Source organism: Acomys minous (assembly GCF_964271855.1).
Source record: "Acomys minous genome assembly, chromosome: 12".
NCBI classification, from domain to species: domain Eukaryota; kingdom Metazoa; phylum Chordata; class Mammalia; order Rodentia; family Muridae; genus Acomys; species Acomys minous.
Window position 1 is genome coordinate 41,792,665 of NC_140493.1, and position 26,050 is coordinate 41,818,714.

Consider the following 26,050-nt stretch of genomic DNA (forward strand, 5'->3'; position numbering starts at 1 on the left):
CTCTATTAACAGCACTTTTCAATGCCCAGATAAACAAGAAAACAAGAGAGACTCTAGTCTCCCTCTGCCCACTGTCTGCTAGGTAAGGTCTCTCTGCCCACGGTTATAAATTAGCTCAGCCGTACGCTCTTTGAATCCAAGGAGACTGCAAGAGGTTTTGGAAATTAAACACTCTTAAGCTTAAGTCATTATTTGCTGTGTGACCTTGGGCAAAGTTACACAATTGCCTTCCTCAGCTTCCTTCTTCTTTGTAAATGTCTACAATGACTATCTAATGTTCCACAGTGATGCAAACATTTTACATAGTTACCAACCAGCTGAAATTCCGTACACTGCTGCAGCAGGCTTCTCTGGGTCCCATCTCTACAGACTTATACTGGAATAGTTGTGTTGTGGGGATGTCTGTAGGAGACACTGAGGAAAAGACCAATGGCTGGTGAGGTAGGATGAGACAATGACACAGACTGGGTTTCAGTGGAGCATATATTTACTAGCTGGGATGGAAATTAACGGTAGATTAACAAGTATGGCTATACAATTGACAGGGGGTTAAAATGTGTCCTTTGCCTATGAGTTTGCATTTCTAAGGACAACTTCTCTGTGCTTGGTACTGTGGGTATCTTAGGTGATTGTGAAAGCGAGACTGCTTGCTTTTCCACACAGCATTACCTCCAGCCAAGGAACTAACACACAGCCACCGAAGAATAGCAGACATTATGGAGGAATACTTCCTGATGGCTTTCTCAAAGGTTTATGCTTAGCTGGCTTTCTGCTATTGCCTGCCTCAGGATGGCACTAGTGGATGTGAACTAGATCCTCTTAACTAACAATTAAGATGAACCCCACACACCTGTTCACAGGTCAGTCTGACTAGTCAATTCTCCAACCAACATGTGACTCTAATCTGTATCAAACTGACAATTAAAGCTAACTACGACGACCCCCAGATGTTATTGGCAGCAACGTGGAATGGGAAAATGGAATAGAATCCTTAAGAAGGTGATATAGGAAATCCTTATGTTCAATGGGTTTTTGTCCTTCAGAGGGGTTGTGGACCCACATTCAATCTGGTTCCTTATTTTGAGAGGTGCTTTTGCTATGGCAAGTTACAGGCAAGAGGACCCTCACCAGAGCTAAGGCGATGACAGTCTATGTCCCTGAACATTTGTGTTAGATTCCTGTCTGTAACAACCTGAGGGCGTCCATGCTCGTGAGCTACATTTCTCATCTGCTAATATTATCCCAATACTATGCTATATTATCCTAATATTCATATTTTATCATATGAATTTCTAAAAACGTAGTCAGTTTCTTCCAATGACTAATTTGTTTTCACGTAATTTTCACAAGTGTTCCGGGATGGTACTGCTGCCTTACATTTTGATGAGAACCTACATTTTCCAAAGTTACGATGGTTGGGGAGTGGTAGACCCATGACATGAGTTTCCCATAAACAATGGGATAGGCAGACATTGAAACAGGGTAGGAGAGAGGTCTTGGAAAAGAGAAGTAAGTCACATGCATAGGTGGGAAAGAATAATGATTACTAAGGCCAGACAGTTGGGTTATTGAACAAAGACGGCATCCAATGTATCCATTTACATTTTACAAACAAAACACAAAATAAAAGGTCAACAAAAAAATAGTCAAAACAGTTAGACACAAATCAGTTTTCTTTTTAATTTTTGACTTTACTTACTTATTTATTTTATTTTTTGAAACAGAGTCTCACTCTGTAGACCATGCTGGCTTTGAACTCATAAAATAAGTGCTGGGATTAAGGTTGCGCACAACCATGCCCAAGCAGCAAAACCAGCGTTCTTTGCACATAAAACAAAGTTGTTCCAAGCCTGGTGCAGTCGGGGCACATTTCTAATCACAGGGAGGCAGAGGCAAGGGGATCGCTGTGAATTTGAGGCCAGCCTTGTCTACAAAGGGAGTCCAGGACAGCCAAGGCTACACAGAAAAACTGTCTTCAAAAACAAAAATTAAAAAAAAAAAAAGGAAAACAAAAACAAAACAAAGCCATTTCCCAGGCTTTCCTAATGATGAAATGAATTAGCATTTACAAGCAATGGGGAAAATATACAAACACAATGAAACTTATTTCTCCTTACTCCAGAAGGATGGTAGTAACACTTTTAGGAACAGTTACACAGGTCAAGTGAGAAAGCCAGTGAGTTCTCATGTGGAAGCACATCCTTTTGTAAATGAGCGTTGACTTTACTGCTGGACCAAAAGTGGCCTGTGCATGTTTTACGCTTTTTTTTTTTTTGGATTTTTTAAAAATTAATTTATTCTTGTTACATCTCAATGGTTATCCCATCCCTTGTATCCTCCCATTCTTCCCTCCCTCCCATTTTCCCCTTATTCCCCTCCCCTATGACTGTTCCTGAGGGGGATTACCTCCCCCTGTATATGCTCATAGGGTATCAAGTCTCTTCTTGGTAACCTGCTGTCCTTCCTCTGAGTGCCACCAGGTCTCGCCCTCCAGGGGACATGAGGCACCAGAGTATGTGAGAAAGTCAAATCCCACTCTCCACTCAAGTGTGGAGACTCTTCTGCCCATTGGCTAGATCTGGGTAGGGGTTTAAAGTTTACCACCTGTATTGTCCTTGGCTGGTGCCTTAGTTTGAGCAGGACCCCTGGGCCCAAATCTGCCTATCATAATGTTCTACTTGTAGGCTTCTAGGACCCTCTGGGCCCTTCTACTTTGCCATTCTCCCATGCTTCTCTGATACTCTGGTTTCTCTTCAGATCGTATAAATCTTTCACCTTTTGCATGTTTTATGCTTAATCCAATCCTGCTATGGAATGTGCTCGTCCATCCTTATTACTCACGTGTTGTTAACTTCTAGCTTTTAATCTGTTCTTCCCAGCTAGCATGCACTGTTGAAGCATTCATTCTCTGTTCTCTAACAGTCTTTTTAATTTTTTTAATTTGTTCACTTTATATCCCAACTGTAGCCCCCTCCCCCATTGCTTCCTGATCCCATCCTCCCTCCCTCATGCCCTCTCCTTCCTTCTCCTAGGCCTCAGAAAGGGGAGCCCTCCTCCCATAGCATCTGACCTCAGCCTATCAAGTCTTGTCTCGACTGTCTGTATCCTCTTCCTCCGTGTCCTGTCAAGGCCACCCCACAAGGGAGAAGTAATCAATGTGTGGAGGTCAGAGTCCATGTCAGAAGTAGTTGCTATTCCTCATATTATGGGAACCACAAGGAGTCTGTGCTGCCTATCTACTATACCACGCATGGTCCTCGGTTGGTACATCAGTTTCTGTAGCACCCACCTCCTCAGCCAAGATTTGTTGGCTCATTTGGTCACCTTGTGGAGCTTCTGACCCTTCCAGATTTTTCTATTCCCCACCACTTCTATAAGACTCCCTGTGCTTCACCCCAAAGTTTGGCTGTGTATCTTAGCATCTGCTTGGATCTCCTGCTGGATGAGGTCTTTCAGAGGACCTCTACAGTAGGCTCCTTTCTTGTTCTTTCTTTTCAGCTCTTCTGGTATCCATTTTATTTGCTCTTCTGAACGAGAATTAAGCATCCTCCCTAGAGTCCTCCTTGGTACTTAGTTTCTGTAGGTCTGTGTATTGTATTGTAGTTATATTATTTGGCTAATATCCACTTATAAGTGAGTATATACCATGCTTGTCTTTCTAGATCTGGGTTACCTCACTCATGATGATCTTTTCTAGACCCATCCATTGGTATGCAAATTTCAAGATTTCCTTGTTTTAAAGTTGAGTACTATTCCATTGTATAAATGTACCACAGTTTGTTTATCCATTCTTCAGTTGAGGACCATCTAGGTTGTTTCCAGATTCAGGCTATTACACATAAGGCTGCTATGAATATAGCTAAGCAAATGTCCTTGTTGTATGGTAGAGAGTCTTTTGGTGTATGCCCATGAGCGGTGTGCCTGAGTCTTGAGGTAGAACTATTCTTAATGCAGGGCTATGGATATACACCATTCAGGGGAACATTTGCGTTTGAACTCACCCGTTCCCTTCACCCAGGAACCCTCTCAAACCTGTTTCTATTCTAACATCAAACTCTTTCCTTCATATAATTTCTTCCCCATCACTTAACTTTCTTCAGCCAAAACTCATCCTTTATGCTTTCCCTTTCCTTTACTCTGAGATCTTCTGCAGATTCATCTGCAGATCTACTCAGAGTCCATCTTGAACCTGCCTGGTTTATTTTTATTTTTTTGTTATTTTCTTCTGCTGTTATTATCAACTGTGGAGCTACTTGAAATGACACTCATTTATACTCTTAGTCCCTTACCCCCAAGTAAAAGCATCCCACTTATATAAACTACACTGAGATTTAAAAAGTCATAAGCCAGATCAAGTTGTGCCCCCAATAAACATTTTAATAGATTTTCATTTAGAGTGAAAATCAAATCAAATACTTGGCTGTCATGAAATCCAAAGATTTATATGTTACTGCCTGCAATTACACTAATTCACCAGTAAATGTCTATTGTATATATGAGATGTTCTGGCAATTGAGAAGGAAAACGGCAGGCAGAAGTCCTTGTCCTTACAGACAAACTATCAGTGTAGTTTTTCTATCTTTTTAACAGTGACCCACAGAAGCACACTTCGGTTTCTGTGTGTGCCTGACCGCATAAGATAAGGTAGTAACAAAAGCTTTGTCCAGTATAAATGTTGCTAAGATGCCTCTGACACACTCTGATGTCTTCCCATGGGATTTTATTACCAAAAATCAAAGTGAAAAATCTGTTTACAATGATTCCAGCTGATTCTTTGATTCAGTAGGGTAAAGCCAATGAGCATTGTGACTTGTTCTATTGAAGGCTCACCTATCATGTAAGATTTTTTTTTCATATTTCAAACTTTCCATATTCCCATCTTTGAAACTTTCCCAAAGAGGTGAGTTAGCTTGCTGAAATGGCCAGTGACAAATCCCAGAAAAAGGTAGAATGCTACTTGGCATATGGCCATTTTTCTCATGCCAATCTTTTCCAAACCCAACTCATTTGAACACGGGACTCATGACATCAGAATACTTATTCTCTGCTTTCCCCAAAAGTATCATCTGGTTGCTCCACATCACTTTTAAGAATCTTAGCTTTAAAGTTGCAAGGTGGTGGTGCATGCCTTGAAACCCAGGAGTTGGGAGGCAGAGGTAAGCAGCTCTCTGTGAGTTCGAGGCCAGCCTGGTCTGCATAATGAGTTCTAGGAGAGCACAGCCAGGGCTACACAGAGAAACCTTGCCTTGAAAAACAAACAAACAAACAAACAAACAAACAGACAGACAAAGCAAAACAAAACAAAAAAACTTTTAAAAATTGCTTTTAATATCATTTCATTATGCAACATTTATCTTTTTCCCCCTCAGTTCATCTTCTGTCTCATTTCCAAAGTAGGTGGTTCACATGAATGTGAATTTTTGCCTGTCCCTTTCAGATCACTGAACACAGCACTCTGAACAAAAGTAGCTGCTGGAGATACACTCATTGGATAAACAGGTGGTTCGGAGGATACGTACTTGCCAGAGTCAGATAGCCTGGAGATGTGTCAGTTAAAAAGACTCCGCCTGAGCCAGGTGGTGGTGGTGCTCCCCTTTAATCCTGGCACTCAGGAGGCAGAGTCACGGGGATCACTGTGAGTTTGAGGCCAGCCTAGTCTACAAAGCAATTCCAGGACAGCCAATGCTACACAGAGAAACCCTGTCTCGAAAAACAAAACAAAACAAAAAGGACTACACCTGAAGGCAACAGAGGATTTGCAGCTCTAAGCAATGGATTCATATTTTCCTTTACTAACCTCCTAACTGTTCCGGGCTCAGTTGTGGTCCTCAAAGTTCATATACTTAGATTGTGACGGCATTTGCGCAGGTTCTTCAAGGAAGCAATCAAGATTAAATGAAGTTATTAAGATGACTTCTAACTCACCATGACAGCTCTCTCATTAAGAAGAAGAATTTAGACACAGAGAGAAGGTCGTGTGAAGAAGACACAGGCAAAGGACAGCCATGTGCCTCTGAAAGGACAAGCAAAGATTCGTTTTCACATGAACATCCTACTCTAAGGCCAGAGATAGAAAACGAGGGTAAGGAAAAGATAAATGTCGGTGGGGAATTAAAGCACTTGGTTAAGATGGTTTCAAAAGTGCTCACCATACTGGAGAGGTAACGAAAAGAATCTTTCTATACCCCTCTCTGCCTACACCTGCATCTTGGGTTTCCAGCCTTCAGAGCTGGCACGAAATAGATTCCCGTTGTCTTTGTCACCAGTTCCATTAGACAGAGGAGGAATCGTGAGACATTTTTACTGCACCTTTGTTTGTCACTTGAAGACACCACTTCACTCAGGAATCAGCTTTGCAAATTCTCAATTGCAAATCGAGACCCACAATAGGATACTAGCACAGATTTATTCTCACTTGCGCCAATCAATGTTTTTTAACTCTTAATTTAAAAATACAGAGTTTTGGAAGTTCATTAAAACCTGGCAAATCAGGGGGCACAAGGGTCCACACTGCCTTGACCATCCTAATAGTCCTTAAAACTAAGATGCTTGCAGGATAGGTGGAGCCAGGGTGGGCCTCAGACCATATACCCAGAAGAGAGAGAATCATACCTGCTGTTATTTCCTTTAGGAAACTGAATTCACAGGTTTCCAAGACCAAAGCAGAATTTTACACTTGACTCTCTCTCCATTCTAAAATGAACCAAAGTTTTGAGACAATCTCTGCAACAAGAGTCCCTTTTGAGTCTTGTATTCCTACATGGACTTAGGGGCACAAGGACTTAGGGCAAACAGGGCACCTTATATACAGGACCTGACTGCTGAGTTCCATGTAGCCACATTGTACGTCCTAGCTTCATGCCCACAGCCCTTCCAAGAAGCCTTCATGAAGTGCTGTGCTTTCTCCATACCTGTAGGTTCTTTCTGCAGTGAGCTACCTCTTTCCTCCCAGCTAGAGCCTCTCAGGGCCTGTCCTCACCCTGGACTATGTCCAGTATCTCTACATAAATGAGAAAGAGATTTTAATGGTAATTTTCACCAATTTGCGTCTTTGTTTGGACCCTTCTCCTTTACTTTTCTTGACTGTCACATCTTTAGCCTTTTACCTCTGCAAACCTTGTGGACTTCATAATGCCCGGCACAACTGAGAACCTTTGATGCACCTGCAGACTGTTAGCTCAGCCTTCTGCAAATATCCTATACAGGGTAGAATATCTTAAACCATTGCCAAGTGCTTGTGACAAAAATCTGCATACTAAAGTTTGCATTATTAACAAACTAAATATATAATATGTTGCTAATAATACATATATATGATAAAAACATCTAAAACACACTTGTAGGTTGAAATTCACATTTTATTGGGAATCCTGTATTTTATCCAACTATTTTAAACTTAATTCCTAAGGAAATCGCTTAGCGTAAGAAGTCTCAAACTTGTGCTCACTGAGACTCTCTGGAGGTCTTGTTAAATCAGACAGCTGAGTGCCTCTCTGACATTCTGTGACTTCGTAGATATGAGCTAAGCCCAAGAACTAACTTCTCCAGCAAATGTCCAGGTAGCATAAATCTGGCTTGTTCATGAGCCAAGTGTTGAGAACAGCTGTCCTCGAAAATGGAGAAAGAATAAAGTTCAGTCGAGTCTATGAAGGCATAGGTAATGTGGTGGGTTTGTGCGGTGGTTAAATTTTATTGTCAAGTTGCCCAGGTTGAGAGATAGTGAGATACATGATGGTGTGTGTGTGTGTGTGTGTGTGTGTGTGTGTGTGTGTGTGTTGGAGGGAGGGAGGATGGGGTGGTTAACTGAAGACCCTCTCTGCACATGGGCAGCATTATCTCATGAACCAGATTCATGGGATAAATAATATGAGGATAAAGAGCAATGAAGCCATGCATAAACATTCATTCACTTCCTGTTGGCAGTGGGCATAACATGACTAGCCACAGCATGTTCCTGCCCCGTGCCCCCCTCACCAGGGTAGATTGTCCCTTAAACCATGGCACAAAACAAATCATTCTTTCATTTCTACCTCCCTTCCTTCTTGTCTTCCTTCCTTCTTTCCTCCTTTCCTTCCTTCCTTTGCTTCATGTCAGGTATTTTTTTGCAATGAAAAGAGTAACTAGTAGCTATCACAATAACTGTAGCATGGAGAGATGAATAATAAGCATCTTCACCTATTTCATAGCACTATCTGAAGGATTAAATGGGTTTACAAACAAACTCTGCTTTTGGTAGAGCCTGGTACTTTGGCAAACTACACAAGGATGAACTTTTACTATCAATGATATCATCATAATGCCTTTGCCTCCAAATTAGAAATGTGATAAAAATGTTCTTTCCCTGACCTTAATTTTCCTAGCCATACAGAGTGACCAAGAAATGTGAAAATGATATTATAATGACTAGCTTCAGGTTAGGAAAATAGGAAGCATTGCATATTAGAAGTAATTAACTAGAAAGGATAAAAATTCATAGGATGACAACTGCGGGAAGTCTTTGGCAAGTATTCAAAAAGTTAATCACAGAATCACCATATGGCCCATCAGTTTTACTTGTATTGATATTCCCCAAAGAAAAGGGTATAAATAAGAAATTCAAACAGATACCTATATGCCAATAGCCAGAGCATCAATTTCCCCAGCAGCCAAAGGATGGAAATAGTCCAAATTTCCATCAATGGATGAGTGGGTGAACAGCATGTGGTACAAACCACAGAGATATGGTCCAGCCACATTGAGGAATGAAGAACACATAGTGCACTACTGCTGAACTTTTGTGGTGTGTTAACCAAAAGCATCTAGAAATGAAGGTCTGCATATGGTATGATTCCATGAAAGATGCAGGCTATTCTCCATGAAAGATGGAGAATAGACTGGCAGTTTCCATAACCAATGAGAAGAAGGCTAGGGAGTGTCTACAGAATGGATATGGATTTTCCATTTCTAAATAAGGAAAAGTCCCAGAACAGCACAGTGAGGGCTGGGCAGCACAGTGAGTCACATATTTTCCTCTGGAGTGGATATTTGAACTTTTTAAACGGTGAATTTTACAGAACACATTTTACCTCTATTAGAAAACAAAGTGCAAAATAAGCCCCTGAAAATAGAAAGCTTGCATTCTGTTTGTTTCTATTTATGAGACCCTAGAAAGCCAAGAAAATGTAACATTCCCTTGTGCCATCTGGATCTGGTGTCTTCTCAGCTGTACAGCGGTGATCTGAGGCCTGACAGTGTGGGCACCAGTATGTACTGACTCTCCTCACAAATGCCTCCAGTGTGCATTTACCATTCTTCCTGTGTACCTCAGTTACCTCATTGATAAATCAGTTTTAATAGTATTTTAAGGAGCAGCAGATAATTGTTAGCACTATATAGGCTTTAATACTTCTAAGCCACTGTGGGCATAAGGCATACTCAGCAGGTGTTTGCCAAACACATATAATCATCCCTTTCTAACTATAGACAGCTGGTTCCACAGATACTCAAATTTTAACATGCTCCAATCTCTTCTATAAATGTCATATCGATTGTATGCAACACCCTATACACACACACGCACACACACAACATACATCTGAGTTATACTACCTAATACAGTGCAAATGCTATGCAAATTTTCATGCTGAATTATGTGGAGATGATGACAAGGAAAGAATCTTTACATTATAGAGGCAATTATTTTCCCAATATTTGTAACTTGTGATTGGTTGAATCTGCAAATGTGTAAACCACAGACATGAACAGTTGACCATAATTGACCCACTAGCTTAAAGAGCAAACATGGTAGATAACTACAGCAAACTAGCATAAGCCAATAGGCTGCAACATCATTAATGTTTTATCTTATATTTCTAATACTCAGGGGTCAGACACAGGTCATATAGACTAAATTCAGGTAATCAGAAATGCTATGTTGCTTCTGTAACTCCATGGTAATTCTGTATGTGTGCCTTCCCTGAATCAATCCAGACATTGCATTGTGATGTTTATACTAAGTATCTCTAGCTTCAAGATTTTGTAAACATGTCACCATTTGTTCTTTGTGTTGTCAATAAAAACAAACTAGCCAATGCTGAGAAATAACAGAGAATAGGGTGGGACATCCTGATCCCAGTGAGGGGTGGAGAACGAGGAGGAAGGAGAGGATGGAACCACAAAGAGACACTGAGAAACATCAAGAGAAATAAACTGGGCTCAGGAGATGATTTAAAAGCAAGTATACTCTAGATGAGAGAAGCATGGGAGAATGGCAAAGTAGAAGGACCCAGAGGGTCCTAGAAACCTACAAGTAGAACATTATGATAGGCAGATTTGGGCCCAGGGGTCCCGCTCAAACTAAGGCACCAGCCAAGGACAATACAGGCCGTAAACTTTAAACCCCTACCCAGATCTAGCCAATGGACAGAAGAGTCTCCACACTTGAGTGGACAGTGGGATATGACTTTCTCATGTACTCTGGTGCCTCACATTTGACCATGTCCCCTGGAGGGGGAGACCTGGTGGCACTCAGAGGAAGGACAGCAGGTTACCGAGAAGAGACTTGATACCCTATGAGCATATACAGGGGGAGGTAATCCCCCTCAGGAACAGTCATAGGGGAGGGGAATAAGGGGAAAATGGGAGGGAGGGAAGAATGGGAGGATACAAGGGATGGGATAACCATTGAGATGTAACAAGAATAAATTAATAAAGGAAAAAAATAAAAGCAAGTATAATGTAGGAAATCTGAATGGGAAAAAACTATACTCGCACGGAGGTTTAGGTTGGAGTAATTATTGCAGAGCATTATGCTATAGGCTAATCATATAGGCCCTGGTCTTTCTGTGTGGATATTTGGGTATAAAGTGGGTTAAGGAGTAACAGCTGATTTCACAAAAGTAATACTACAACATTAAATATTAATAATCTTTTAACTGGTAGACCATCCTCTAATCTCATTAGATCATTGGTTGCTCCCTATAGTCTTATTATTAAAGGCCAAAGAGAAGGAGGAGGAGGAGGAGGAGGAGGAGGAGGAGGAGGAGGAGAAGAAGAAGAAGAAGAAGAAGAAGAAGAAGAAGAAGAAGAAGAAGAAGCAGCAGCTAAGTGTCAACCAGTGGATAAGCAAAGCATGCTGTATACACAACCTAATGTCATCAACATTGAAAGAATGGAGTTCTGATACACAATGCCAAGTGTGAGCAAGCTCATTGTCCTGTCTCCTTCTTGTGAGAACTCAAGAGAGGGCATTATGCAGGATAATCTCATCTCTAAATCCTTAGTTTATTGCATCCACAAAGTTCCTTTTGACAAGTAAGATAAGGTAGTCACAGGTTCTGGGCATTTGGGGGTATCATTTTGCTTTACAAGGGAGAGTTGTTCTGTCTATCATTATGTTGCCACACGGTTGGAAAGCAGAAAAACTGGCCATGCCACGTCAGTCTCACTCCTTGGTGGCCATGCTACCTTACCTACCTCATCTTCAGCACTGTCATTAAAGCAAGGATTACAGCGCCTTTCAGGGCCAGTATGGGGAAAATGGGATGAGGTAATATGACCCTAGGTTCCAGGAGACTCCTCAATGTTCTCAGTATTGTTATCAGAATCCTAAATCCTCTTACTTTTCTTCAATAGCATTACAGTAAGGCTTAGATGTTTGCAAAACCACCAGGTAAAAGGCGAGGTTCTAGCCACATACTGGTTATGATTTTTTTTTTAATCAACTTGTACATTTCCTTTTTAAATTTTTCCTTTCATCCCTAGTCGTCGTGGGATGAAAAGGTAGGTAGTACTGGATGAGCACTCTTCCTTGTGGTCCCTGCTCTTAATGACCACGCGTTCTGTGTCTGGAGACAGGGTAAGCAGTGCTACCTTTTGATTTCTTATTCAGAGGGGGAGAACTGGGGAGCTCCTGATTTAAAATTTTACCAAGACATTTTCTATGATCTAAAGCAGCAGCGGGGTGCGTAGAACTTGCTCGGATGTGTCACAAAGGGAAACAAATTCTCAGTGTGTAAAATACAAGCAGTGTTATTCATTTGTAAGTAGTTACTGAGCGCTTACTATTTTCCAAGCACTGTCTGGCATGCTGGATATACTACGGTGTAAACTGCAAACAAGTTTCCTACCCTTCATCCAGTGGGGGAGAGACATACAATAAAGAGAAGTAAAAGTAGGTAATTATAATTGTTGAAAATTGGTATAAAGAAAACAAATAGAATTCTGTGCTGGAATAATGAAGTGGGCTAGCATAACAAAGTAGGATAATGTTTATACTGAGACAGGAAAGGTAGCATAACAAAGTAGGATAATGTTTATACTGAGACAGGAAAGGCTTGAAGGAGAGCCAAGGCCTGCCTTCCAGAGGGAAGAAACCTGGGCAAAGCTTCAGGCTCTGTTTTGCAAACACTGGGTCTTGCATTAATAAGTTGTCAGATCCATTTAGTGGCTACTAACAACTTTATTTCTCCTCCAATAAATGAATCAGAATGAAACAAATCAGACGAGGTGACATAAAACAAGACAGAATTGCTTAGCAATGTTTTAGATTGGGTGCCTGTGGGCACACAGGTATGTGGGAAGGAGCGGTCATGCACAGCTTTCTTTCTTGTGCAGGTCAGTAGTCAGGAAGGCTGAATGATGCAACTTTAAGATGAAGAAAACGACTTTGGTGTGCACAGGAAAATAAAGAGTGCCCTAGATGGACTCTCTCCTTGCAATAAGAAGCCTACATGAACAGAAGCCAGTTTGTGCAGACCGTCAAACCACTGGAGGGAACTGAGACTCCATGCTACATACTACTGGATGCCACTGGTTGATGGACGGTGATGGACAGCGCACTCCGATGCACACATTTCAAAAGAAGGATTATTCTGAATATCTACTACTAATGCCTCCCTACTATTTGTCTAACTTCATTGCTTGGAGTCTAGAATTTACTGCACTGATCTAATAACTAAATGCTTAGGCAAGCATTAAAGTATAGATGAGTGCTGGTAAACCACTAATTTCAATTCTTGCCAAAACATATGTGAACAAGTGGTAAATGTGAAACAGGAATGTAAACTTCAATGTAGTATTTAAAAAAAAAATCTATCAATGAGCAAATATTTTCAAACACTTGAAAATGTTAATGCTATTCCCATAAACCTGTAGGCTTTTATAGAGGGCCATACTGTATTTCTTATCAAGGTTAAATTGTGCATAACTTTTACCCAGAAATCTCATGTCGATGACCATATCCTTCACACACACACACACACACACACACACACACACACACACACACACAGACACACACACACACCACACACACATGCACAGAGGAATCATTGTGGCAAAATGCATGTGGTATCACTCATTATTACAAACCACTGGAGACACTTTAAGTGTTCATCAACAAGAGAATTGGCAATTAAAAAAAAAAGAAAGGCTTCTACTGTGCTAGACAGCTGTTTAAGCACATCCCTAATAGTTTTCCTTCTAATGCAGAAAGTCCTAACTTATTGATGAGAAAAAGTAATTGAGAAATATCAATAGCACAAAGTAATCTTAGTTAAAAATCAAAGCCCACACTGCAAGTTCTGCATGAGATGTAAACACAGCTGAAAGATCACAGGAGGGAAAAGAAAATCTAGAAGGAACACAGCAGACACAGCAGGTGAGAGGCAGAGGGAGTGGCTTTAGGGGCCTCATGTTTCCTTCATACACATTGACAGTTGAAATATACCTGTGAGGCTCTTGTGTTGGTTCACAAGTCTTGGGTGAAACTGAGAAAGAGACAAGAGCTGTGGGCAGTTACTCATCGCCCCATCCCCCACTCCCCATCCCCCACCCCCTCTTCCCCAGCCTGCAATCCCTGTCACGACTTCCTCTGGGGCCTGGAACGTGTAGATGGACTGTAACCCTTGCATAGTAGTTCATCTGTTACTTTCATTTTGCAATTGAAGATGCCTGTGCGTGGGCGGTGGCCCAACAAAGGGACGTGCCGGGGTGACAGCCCACGCTGCACATCCTGTAGTACCTCTCAGCTTCCTCAAGACAGAGAAGGCCTTGGATCCTCACTGTAATGGACTATCAGTACTATTTTCAAGGCAAGCTGAGTTAAGGTACTCAGAAAAGACATTGCTTTTAGTGTAGTAAAATGAGATCGGTGCAGTTTGTCATAACGTATATATGTATATACGCATATAACTTTTAATAGTAACCTATAATATGGGTTATACATAATAAAATATAATCATTGGGTCTAAAATCCATATGAGCATTATGAGAGGGAGTTCCTAGAGAAACGAGAGTGCTTGTTTTTATGCTCCTATTCCTATTTCACTGGCTACACAGAATTGCAATCCAGGGTTGAAGGGACCAGACCAGGCCTGGGTTGTAAAGTGGTAAGGTCTCCAGCCCTTAAGCCCTCCATAGAAAGTTTCTTCTGGAATCTCCCCCAACAAGGTGGTACTGCTCCTACGCCTCAGGCCCATGGGGCTTGTCATTATACTTTATCACATGGTACCGCCTGTCTGTCTGCTTTCATGGGATGTGGGCGTGCACCTGGACCACGTGACTACCTCCCTCTAGCCTTCTGGTAACCCAGGCCTGGCAGGCCTCATGAATTCCTAAAGAATGAATGAACATCACCGCAGCCAGGAATGCCATTGGGCCTGCTGAGGGACGTAGGGTGGCTTACAGGGAAGTTTCTCTTCACGCTGGATAAGAGCAGCTGGAAATAGTTCAGCCTCAGACTGAGGGAGGGGGAAGAGATGAAGGAAGACAGGGTGTGGTGAAAGCTATACTAATGGATACAGCTGAATGTTTGTAGAGTGAGTACCACACTGAGTGAGCCTGACGTAAACTGTGGGCTGGAGAGCCAACGATGCACCAGAATGCGCTCATGGATGAAGACAAGGGCACCAGAGTGATACTCGAAGGTAGGTCATATGGTACACAAGAACTCTCTGTGAGCCTAAACATAGATTGCATTTTTCAAACAAGAATATATGTCAGTACAAAGAGCAATCACAATGTAATGTTTTATAGGTTTATGGACAAGCATAACTGCAGTTTGACAGAATAGATTATGCATATCTAGTGTGATATCCAACAACATCCATTGATAGTCTATGAAGCACTGCCATAAAACAGAGCTGGGCAACAAAGGAAAATGTACTTTGATGTGGAAAGGAAAGGAAAAGAAAATCAACGTTAAATGTAGTGATAATGAAAGCAAACAGAAACACACAAACTTAAATGCTCTTGCCAAAATAAAGAATACTTAGATGAATTTACTGTCTTCTGATTATCTATTCACTCCCAGACTTGGTTTCTAATATTAAATACAATGATAAACCTTGCCAGTACTAAAATAAACACAAGAAAATAGGTTTGTGAACATGGCCTTAAAAATCAGTCAATAGCATTATAATATAGTAAAATATTACTATTATTCTCATTATAATTGCACAATTAATTTTTTAAAACAATTCTCTGTGAAAAGAAATTGTCCAAGCCTAGACGGATGATTCCCTTTTCCAGACTCGAGTAAGGCTTTCAAATACATATAATATCCCATAGTTTTCTCCAGCCCCTGTGTGTGTGTGTGTGTGTGTGTGTGTGTGTGTGTATGTGTGTGTGTGTGTATGTGTGTGTGTGTGTGTGTTCATGCCTGTGCCTGATTGTGTGCATTTGTAGGGGCCAAAGGTTGATGTCATGTGTCTTCCTCTACTACTGTCCACATTAGTTTTTGAGGCATTCTCTCACTGAGCCTCAAGCCTGTCAATTTTGCTAGCTTGACTGGCTAGCAAGCTTTAGGAATCCACCTATAACCCATAAGGGTTGCAGAATGTATGCTGTTCTAACCAGCTTTAACGGGCTCCAAACTCAGCGGTCATGTTTTCCCAGCAAGCACTCTACCAAACGCACCGTGAGACCCCAAACTTTCCTTTCTAATCCTAGTCATTATTGATGGGGGCCTCTGAGGATTTGCCTTTACAGCTGACATTAAGATATAGTTCAAATGCTTTATAATATAGTAATATTTGTGATCATTTTTGGTATTAAGTATTAAAAGCTACAATATCATATATACAGAGGAGTATTTTACAAATACAATGGAAGTAGTGCATTTTGCAAAAGAAGAAATCACGTATTCCAGGAAGTATGTTAACTCTCCCGTTTCTCAGGTTAATAAGCAGAGGCCACAGCTGAGAAATGCAGGTCCTTTGATTGTCTCAACCACGCGCTGTGACCAGGCAGGCCCTTTCCCTTCAGTGCAGCATTCTAAGTTACAAGACCAAAACCAAAGCACTGAATAGTGAGATAACCACACCGGGACTTGACTGAGTTCTTTATTTCCCAAAAGATGCCTAGAGTGCATCTTTATAGCCATTTGTGGCCACTCACGGGATCTTTGTAGTAGTAGAAACTGGCAGCAGTGGTTCCCCAGCTGAGCACAATTCTCTCTTTCTCAGTTTTGACTCCCAGGCTGTAAATCCTTTGCTATTCACTTCTCATCTAGCTGTGCCTACCCACTTGTCTACTGTCCCACATTGGGCCCAGGCTGGAATCCACACTCCACCTTCTACCATAATTGTCTAAGGCTTGCTGTATAGTGTTAACAGGCCAATCTCCGGTGCTGACATTAACTTCCCCGCCCCTATACCTCCTAAACAGCATTACTGCGTTCATCTGGTTCCATCATCACTATGAGATGGTGGAGGGTTTAGTCTAGCAAAGCCTGACTCACAATGCACCTAGCCACTCCATCTCTTGCTGAGGGGCTCTGCCTTTGTTCTGATCTGAGGAACGAAGCAACACATGAGGGAGTTGGAGAATTTCGTGACTACCAGCGGGTGGAACAAAGACATTTTGAGAACAGTAAGGGCTTATTTGTTTTACTCTCCTCTTCCTGAATTAATAAATGCGGCTGCACTTGCTTCAAAGCACCTAATCTCTCTCCCGCCTCTTCCAAGGTCAGCTTGTAGCATTTCTGATTCACCGGTGGAAAAAGCCTCTTGTACACTTCCCTGGACTCCATCACAACTGTTGTTGACTGCTTTGTCTATTTAAATGGAAGTGACTACGGATGTAGTTTATCATTGTACATTAAGCACACTATAGGATCTGGGGAACCTCCTGGCTAAGGACTTAGCAAATATCAGTCTTATTGGTGACTTCATGATCCTTATGGTTTGTACTTGTGTTTCTATTTGATTCTATGACAGGACCACAGGCTTCTCCTTGGCCAGTGGCAAAATCTACTTAAATAGATATATGTTGCCGGGCGTGGTGGTATATGCCTTTAATCCCAGCACTTGGGAGGCAGAGGCAGGTGGATCGCTGTGAGTTTGAGGCCAGCCTGATTTACAAAGCAAGTCCAGGACAGCCAAGTCTACACAGAGAGACCCTGTCTGGAAAAAAAAAAAGAAAAAGAAAATAACCAAAAAAAAAAAAAAAGGTATATGTTTTCTTTCTCCATTTACCTACCAAGCATCAGTGCCTTACAGAGCCACCTTTATATAACCTGCCCCATATGCATCATTTACCCTTACAAACAAGTTTGGGAACTGGATCATTTCATTTTTTTTTAACCAAAAATATACTAGTGTTCTGGCTCATAGTGAGAAAGACACATGAAAATTACATCAGAGTCAAAATACAGTGATTTCTATCGATCCTAACAAAAGCCAGGAAGACATAGTTATCACACGATCGTCTGATAGTCACTATGGCAAAAGGCTCTGCCAAAACCACAAGTATAACAGAAGCCGTGCAATCTTTTACCAACAGAACTATTAAGACAGTGGAGTGTGTGTTCAATGTCTCTCGGTAATTCTTGAAGTTAAAGATTATTACTGTTTCTCAAAACCTATGTCGTTAGGACTGGCCCCTGGCCTCAACATGTGTGAGCAAACTCAGTTTCGCATGGCACATATATTCCCACTACAATTCTCTAATCCCCAGTAAGTGTTACTCGTCTTTGCAGAATCTCTGATTGCTGGCTTTTTTTTTTCTCCCAGATTGACACAAGACTAGCCTCAATACCCTTTGGCCCTACCTAATACTCAGGATTTAACCTCGTTGTCATCGCAAATGCATTTATTCTGCAGACAAATTGCTATATTTGTTTAATAAGCAGTTTCCCCAGTAAAATTCAGTAAAAGGAAATAGAAGCCTTTTGTGCACCTATTCTGAGCCTGTTCTTTTTAGAGGTCCTTTTAAATGCTTCTGAACATGTCATTTTCCCACATTAAGCAAGCTAAGGCCACTTAGAAAAAGTAGGAGCAGCAGCCTCCATCAAAACCACCAAAGAATCAGTGTGAATTCCGCATTAGCCTCCCCTCCCCGAACTTTGTATCATGAGAACTGAGACTAAAGATTTCTACAGTGAGGAGAAATGGCAGCTTGCTGCTTGGGCTCCTTTTAACCTTGTTTAACTTTGTTACAGCTCCAGCCTGTTGACAAAGGCTGAACCTTTTGAGACCGTGATGGGCCTCCCAAGTGCCTTTTTTTTTTTTTTTAAAGACAGGGTTTCTCTGGGTAGCCCTGGCTGTCCTGAATTGCTTTGAAGACCAGGCTGGCCTCGAACTCACAGAGATCCACCTCCCTCTGCCTTGACTCCCGAGTGCTGGGATTAAAGGTGTGCGCCACCATGCCCAGCCCAAGTACTCTATCTTAGATGCCACATCTGTTCTACCAGCTGCAGGTACCTGTATCCCTTGTCATGCCAACAGTGACATGTGATAAGCATGGTTGTGTCAACTGAGGCTGTGAAACGAAAGGTTCAACACAAGTTGCTGAACACATTGTAGACTCCATAATAAGTGTATCTTCTGGCAACACTCACCTTGTATTGAAGACATGTGGTCATAGGACACTTTCCATAAGCATGTGCAGCATAAAGCAATGGGTGGTTAATTCCCATGTGGTAAACACAAGAGTTTAGGCACTAAATGAATCCACCAAACTATTCACTAAGCAATGTAAGGATGACACACACTAATCTTACAGTAAGCTGAATAGCTTGAATTAAGATAAAAAATTGTCAAAAGCAAAGGTGTATATATGGAGAAATGAATGTAATGAGCTCTAATAATAGGTGGTTTATTGGGAATCCTCATAGTGTTTTTTCAAAAGATCTTGACAGCTTTTATTTTAATAAGACAGTGAAAAGGAAATGGCTTAAAAGATGTCATCAATCTTTTATTAAACTAAGTACTGCCCTTCATTTTGAAGGAAATGATACAATTTCAAACTGGAACCTCCTTCTCCGGAAGTGGTGAAAGAAAACTGATTTAACATATAACCTCCAACAAAATTAGTTTCTACAATTTACTGGGAAATAAAATGCACGAGAAGTATGTAACCTGACAGTAACTCTTCACAGGCTACAGACTTATAACCATGAGCAAAACGTAGTAAAAAGAAGAATAAAACAGCCAATTTATCATTATCCTGATTTTTAAACAATACGCAAATAAAAGCTAATTTTCCAAACAACCCATTGGATGACTACAATCACATGTGATTTTATTTTAATTTGTTTTTAACAATGGCTAGACAAACGCATAATATCAAGAGTCTTCAACACATTGGATCCCATTTGAAGAAAAAGAAAGAAAAAAGAAACAAGTAGTCCTTAAATTTTCTTAGCTTTCCATAGTATACGTCATATAAAATTAAAGTTTTGCTTCCAAAAAAATATGTTTTCACGTGGTTGTTCTTGTCCAATGGTGCCATGAGGGCCAGGAGCACCAAAGCTTTGAGAAGCTTAACCACTGAGCCATTTTCATAAAAACTAAAAATTTTCTTCAAGATCTGGAATAAAGTCTTCTGCTAGACACTTTAGTGTTACAAAGTCATTTTAAATTAAATGTGGAATAAAAGCTACAAAAGTACCAGTTCTTTCAATACAAAAAGTTGTGTAGCTGAAGTTGTAGGCTTCTTTGACATACATAAGCAGTCTCAATAAAATATTCTCAGGTAAGAAAATAGAATTTGTCTGCTTTCTTTTTGTATATGTTCCACAGGGTCCTGCTCACCCCTTCCAGGGCTTCAGAAAAAAACACTGGAATCAATCTTTCCTTCAAAGAGCATCCATAATTCACAGTACAAAATAGCTATATGTCTTATTCCTAAGGAGAAACAAAAATTATTAAATACTTTTCCTAAAGTGCGAGATGTAGCCACTGCCAGGACATTAAAGTAGAAGATTTCCGCACCACACTGCTGTCTTTAAAAACCAAGAGATGACACGACACACTCTTTTAGACCGTAAGTTGACGTGCTTTTCTTTAGAGAGGTGGTTCTACCCTTCCTAATGCTGCCCCCCTCGGGCCCCCAACCACAAATTATTCCATTGCTACTTCATAGCTGTAACTTCGCCACTGTTATAAATTGTAATGGATGTGTCTGATGTGCGACCCCCAAACAGGTCACAACCGATAGGCTAAGCACCACTACTTCAGACTTTCTACCCCTAAGAAAACTTCCAACAAGACAGTGCTTCCTAAGGATTACATATTTGGCATTACAGGTACCTAGCAGCACTGCTGGCAGCACATTCCAGAAAACTTCACCTGGAACAGATGTATTTTAAAGAGGAAGAATAGTACAGGTGGGGTGGGTCTTAAGAGTTCTTCCCTTGGTGGCATTTCCGTGTATGACACAGATCACCTGGTGTTTGAGGGCTGACCAAGAAGGCGGAGATGGGAAAGCAGGAAGAGTTTGTTACCCCAGAGCTGCTGGGGCAGCCATTGTGCTTCTGTCCCTTCCGTTGTTTATGCAGTGGGCATTAATTTCCACTTTCACCGACCCGAATCTGTTAAGACACAGGAGGCTCACCTAAATGTCATCGCCCGTGTTTATCATTGTCCGATGTTCCATGGACAGGACCACATTAAACAGATAGCTATGAGCACCTAAGACACGGAAATCAGGGCTACACTCTCAATTAGAAACTGATTCTCCTCCAATGTCCCAGACACAAGGCTTGTTATGTAGCTCATCTTTAACATTCAAATAAAAGGACTTGTTTGGTAATCGTTGTGAAAGCAGGGGGGAAAAAAAGGTGTCATGCTGAGGTACTATGAAGATCTGGGCTTAAAAAAAACAAAAAAACAAACAAACAGGATCTGAATTCTTAGGTCTGAAAAAAAGTGTGATTTAGACATTGCCAAGCAAGAAACTCAACAACGAACATGGCTTCAAGACACTCAGGTATGATTTTGTTCTAATGGCTAAGAACTAGTTCACAAAAAGACTGTCCAGTGCGTGCAATGACTTTGGGAGGCAGCAGAGGCCTTTACCTGTGCTCAACTTCTGAGGGCAGTTGACAGATAGCCCATAAGCACTCTATAGCCAGCCAAAGGCCTGCCCTCTGACGGTTCAGGCAACAGGCCGCAGCGGTCTTAAAGCCTTGTACCAAAGTGTATGGAAGTTCAGCGGCAGATCCAATTGCTACCTGTTCAATCTGCCACCAACAACATTCCACCATCACCAACCTATGTTTGGGACCGACATCAAATCTGTTCTGACTATGCTGTGTGGTGTCTGACTGACATCACCACTCTTAATTAAGAACAGGCTCTGAACAGGATGTTCTCCAAAACACACACACACACACACACACACACACACACACACACACACACACCAACGAACAAACAACTGGGTCCAGAAAACAAGACTCTCTGCACCATGAATTAAACTCTCATCAGTCATGGATGGCAAAATGACCTTAATCTTACCACAGCCTAAGATTTACTACCAGGCAAAACAAAGCATGGTGAGGAAGGTGGACCAAGGAGAGAAAAGCACACACACACACACACACACACACACACACACACACACACACACAAAGAACCCTAGGTCCGGCTTTGTTTTTAAAGGATTACTTTCACCATTCAGTGAGGGGATAAGGAGAGATTTAATTCTTGCCAGGGCATCGCTGGCTGATTCCCTAGAGGATACTTTATGGGGTGGAACAAACCAACCCCATCTGTGACCTGCAGATGAACGCGCCAAGCAGGTTTAATTAGATCAGAGACACAAAAGGCTATTGCCTCCCTTGATAACACCACCAGACCTCTAAGAGTCCACAGCAGCAGGCCAAAAACAGTGGCAGCAGAATTCCCTGGCTGGCCCTTGACAATGATTTACTTGTAACTGGGAAGAGGTTGGGAGCCAAAGACTCCACTTAGAGCCAGCTTCCCAAGAGGAGGTTCTTAGGGGTAGGAGGAGGGAGGTAGTAAAATCTGTTTGTAGCCTGTAGCCTGAGTTTGCTCAAGTATTTGTTGCACTTAATACAGGGATGTTTGGCTTCGGTCTGCTGCTCCCAGATCTTGTGGTTTCAGCAGTCCGGTGCCCCTGGAATCTCATAAAACAAATCATTTCAGACTTTAGGATCCCAAACACAGCTCAGTGGGGGAAGTCCATAAGCAGCTATCCCAGCAGATCACAGCGGCTCCTCCCCAGTCCCCACTGGCCTTTGTACCCTGCATCCTTCAAGATAAGAGTAGGTTGGGCCTCCGAGGCCAAAGGCTGTGCTCATGTGCTCTGAGATTTTCCCCAAGCCTGCTAGTATATGAAGGGTTGAATTTGCTCCCAAATCTGTCAGGGTTGAAGCTCCAAGCAAGTTCACAATTAATCTCACCTCAGAAAGGAAGGCAGAATGAGAGGACAGGAAGAAAATGCTCCCCACCGTCACCCACCAGCTAAAATGTTTCTACCTGCTCCCACAGTCCCCTTCCACCTCCCCCAGGCAAAGCCGGCCTCACATTCCATCAACTCTGCAAACTCTGCATTTTCCAAAAGGCCCAGGAATACCAAATGGGGCCCACGTGAAGAGAGGAAGGGGGGGCGGGTGCGGCCGCTGCAAACAGCTCCCTTTTGCCGCTCTGGGCCCAGGTCAAGTATCAGTGCACCGCGGAGTCTCCATCCTCTTCCTCCTCCGAGCCCGGTGCAGGGAGGCGTAGGGGAGACGGTGTAGTCCGAGCCGCTTCGCTGTCGCCCTCATCAGGCTCAGCCGGGTGCAGGTGCGTGGCGAGCTCCTGTAGCACCGCCGCGCGTCCGATTTGGTCGTTGCGCCGCTTCTCCATGATTAAGTCCTCCAGGCTCTGGAACTCCAGAGTGTGGCTGCGCTGAGCCGAGAGCTGAATCTGCAAACGGTAGGGCTGCTTACCGATGCGCAGCTCGCCACCGATCTTGAACTCGCGTTTGCCATAGCGGCACCAGGCGGCAAAGCTCTCTGAGTTGCGCCAGCTGAGCTCGCGCTCCTTGGCGCCCACGTGGGCCAACGCGTTGCGCACTACAGCGCTAGGGCTCAATGGCTTGTAGCGATACAGATCGTTGACCACGCGGCCGCGTCGGCCTTGGCTCGCATCTGTAAGGAAGCTGTTGCTCACCTCCAGTCGGTGCAAATGCACCACCTGGAAATTGCCCACGTAGACAGCCCAATGCGGATACTGCGCCTGCGACACAAACTCCACTAGGTCGCCCGGACTGCACTTGTTGAGCAGGTTCTCGGGTGTGTAGGTGCTCAGCGCAGCCGACCCCGGCGCGAAGCTTTTCTGATAGATGCACTCGTCGCGATAAAATACAGAGCATTCCACCTCATGCTGCCGCGGGTCATAGGGCTGCGGCGTGGGCAGGGGAGGTCGGTCCCCCGAGTCAGGCAACGCTCCGCCATCAGGCCCCTGGGGCGGTGGCTGAGGTTCCACGTCCTCGTCGTCATTGGAGAAAATATAAGAGACTCCGATACGGGGCCCATCGTCTCGGTCCACGCCGGTAGGGTCGGCCGTGGGAACTTCTTTGTAACTTAGGTGGGTTAATTTCTCCACCTGATTGCCCATTACGCTGTGGACGCTCGTTCACACGACTTCGAGAGGTGAAAGCGAAACCACCACCAGAGTCATTGGCACTGGTCCCCGGGCAGGGGCTAAAGCCACCTGTTGGGAGAGAAAACAAGTAGATGTTTGTAGGTGCCACTCTAGAAAAAGATGTTTGTTTCTGGAAAAAGAACCGGTGGGGGCCGAGCACCTGAAGCCATTTTACAGGGGTATCTGGGGGGGGGGGGCGGCGAGGTTCTTCGCGTTTCCCCACCTCTAGGATCACGATTACTGGAGATATGGCCACTCCAGCTCTCCCCTGCCCACAGCCATCACCTGGCCGCCGCCAAAGCCCATTGCATCAGCTGCCCCGACAGCTTCCGCCCGTGCCCTACCTGCTAACCCTGGGCAGGAGCAGGGAAGGAAATAGAAACTTTATTTCAGTACCCGTCTCTTTCCTAACTTCCCCTCCTACTCCGAGTCCTAACTAGCCCACAGATATCCCTCAATGCCCTCACACCCTAGGAACTGGCGAGGCTCCCATGGCGTGGACGTGGCAGGTGAGCCACCTTACCTAGCTCACCTGCGGCAAGTCCTTGCAGCAGCTCGCCGGCCCCTCCCCCGCGCGCCAGCCCAGGGGTTCGGATTACCTGCGCCGACTCACTAGCAGAAAGGTGGAAGCCCTGGGGGACCGGGAGGGGCACCCTGCCGCACCAAGACTTCTAGGGTGAGTTTTCAGGTGTGGGCTTCGCAGTGTCTCCTCTCCGGGTGCGGGCCACGGAGAAGCTGGGCAGTGGGTAAGGACGCATTTCTCACTCGCCGCCCCCCAGGGCTGCGTAGCGTCCCAAGACTTGAAGATGGGAGCAATTCCTGTTCACGTTCGCTGCTGCAGGATCCCTCACCAGATCTTCGGGTAGGTGGGGCGCGAAGAGGCAAGCAGAAGGAGGTAGCTGGGTTTCTCGGGGACAGCAGCTCCCGCTCGGGCTAAGCGAGCAACAAGCGCCGGAGCGGGAGGGACGGGATTGCAGATCCGGCTCCAGGGCGGGAGCGCAGCCCGTGGCATTTAAAGAGACAGACTCGGGCTCCCAGAGCTCCGGTCTTTCCTAGACCTGGCTTGGCCTCCTGGAGCCCCGCCCCTCCCCGCCCACTTTGGCTGCCCCGCCCTTCCTGGGCACCGCCCCCGCCGTAGCGGGTTTAAATCCAGCGGGTAAAATAATCGTCTACCCACCCCGGGAGCAGCTTCCTGCAGCTCCCTGAGTCCACCAGCCTTTCTATTTTTTCTGAGTTGGGCTTCTGAGAGGAGCTGGAAGTCAAACGGCACCTGCCAGTAAAGAAATGCAAAAGCCTAGGCGAATTTGGTTTCTTCCTTGTCGCCTTCCCATTTCTTCTTAGATGGAATATCTAAAGAGGGAAGGACTGACTTTTCTTATCCAGACCGTCTTTGTGACCTAAAGGATTCTATGCTGCAAGAGCTAAAGAAATACATCAGCTAAAACGTGTGTCTAAAGCAAGTAATATTTTGGGACAAGAAGAAACGGCATAATACAGGACTTAGTTACTGGCTGTCTCCCAAAGGCCATGGTGACTAGTCCCTCTAAGTTAAAGTTAGTTTCATAGCCTGCTTTGTTTCCAGTTTTGTTTTTGTTTGTTTGTTTGTTGTTTTTGTTTGTTTGATTGTTTTTCTAGTAGTGAGAGAAAGCACACAGAAATGGAGTAGGGGGTGTAGAATTGCCTAATTGTCCTTAAATTAGAAATAAATTAGCACAGGCCCCTGGTGAATTTATTTCCTTCCTTCTGATTTAAGAAAGGGAAGTGGCAGCCTTGTTGCTTATTAACCTCCACAAGAGGACACTTTGCCCCTGCTGTGTTCGTTTCTCAACCCCCCAACCTAAACTAAACTACTAGAATGATTTATTTATTTAATAATGGGTCAGAATGGATGGTGCAGAATTCTCTGTGCCACTCACAATGGACAAGCTTAGGAAGCACCCAAACAAGTCCACGGTGCAATTCAAGACCTGCACCTTGTTTTCTGCCGACTACATTTTTCCAAGTAGCATTATTATTTATTCATTCAGTGTACACCAACCAGTGGAAACCGGGATATACTAAGGCTACTATGATCCTTTTTTAGTTTGAGAGAGGAAAACAAAAATCAATCTACTTATGTACCTCTAAGCCAAAACAATCAATATTGTCAGGGTTGTGATGGAAGTTAGTCCTTCAGCAAGCCTGAGATCACAGTG

The 26,050-nt window shown here is 43.4% G+C and overlaps 1 protein-coding gene and 1 long non-coding RNA gene across 3 annotated transcripts; one reads left to right on the forward strand and one right to left on the reverse strand.

The window, feature by feature from the left end:
- Positions 1–358: 358 nt before the first annotated feature.
- On the forward strand, positions 359–13,651 carry LOC311578631. Its single transcript, XR_014772916.1, has 3 exons — positions 359–441; positions 5,438–6,082; positions 12,595–13,651. It is a non-coding gene; the product is annotated as an uncharacterized lncRNA (long non-coding RNA).
- A 5,504-nt stretch (positions 13,652–19,155) lies between these two features.
- On the reverse strand, positions 19,156–24,895 carry LRATD2 (LRAT domain containing 2). Of its 2 annotated transcripts, none has more exons than XM_084749305.1 (2): positions 24,455–24,895; positions 19,156–23,924 (listed from the first exon to the last, which is right to left on the reverse strand). In XM_084749305.1, the coding sequence occupies exon 2, from the start codon at positions 23,826–23,828 to the stop codon at positions 22,893–22,895; it is 936 nt and encodes a 311-aa protein (XP_084605431.1). In that variant the 5' UTR covers positions 23,829–23,924; positions 24,455–24,895; the 3' UTR covers positions 19,156–22,892. The 2 variants fall into 2 exon arrangements, with proteins under 2 accessions (XP_084605431.1, XP_084605432.1); XM_084749306.1 differs by lacking the exon at positions 24,455–24,895 and adding an exon at positions 24,379–24,442.
- Between the last annotated feature and the right edge of the window lie 1,155 nt (positions 24,896–26,050).

Bases quoted from the DNA above. Each gene is read 5' to 3' on its own strand.
- LRATD2 (XM_084749305.1), bottom strand. From the start codon at position 23,828: ATGGGCAATCAGGTGGAGAAATTAACCCACCTAAGTTACAAAGAAGTT.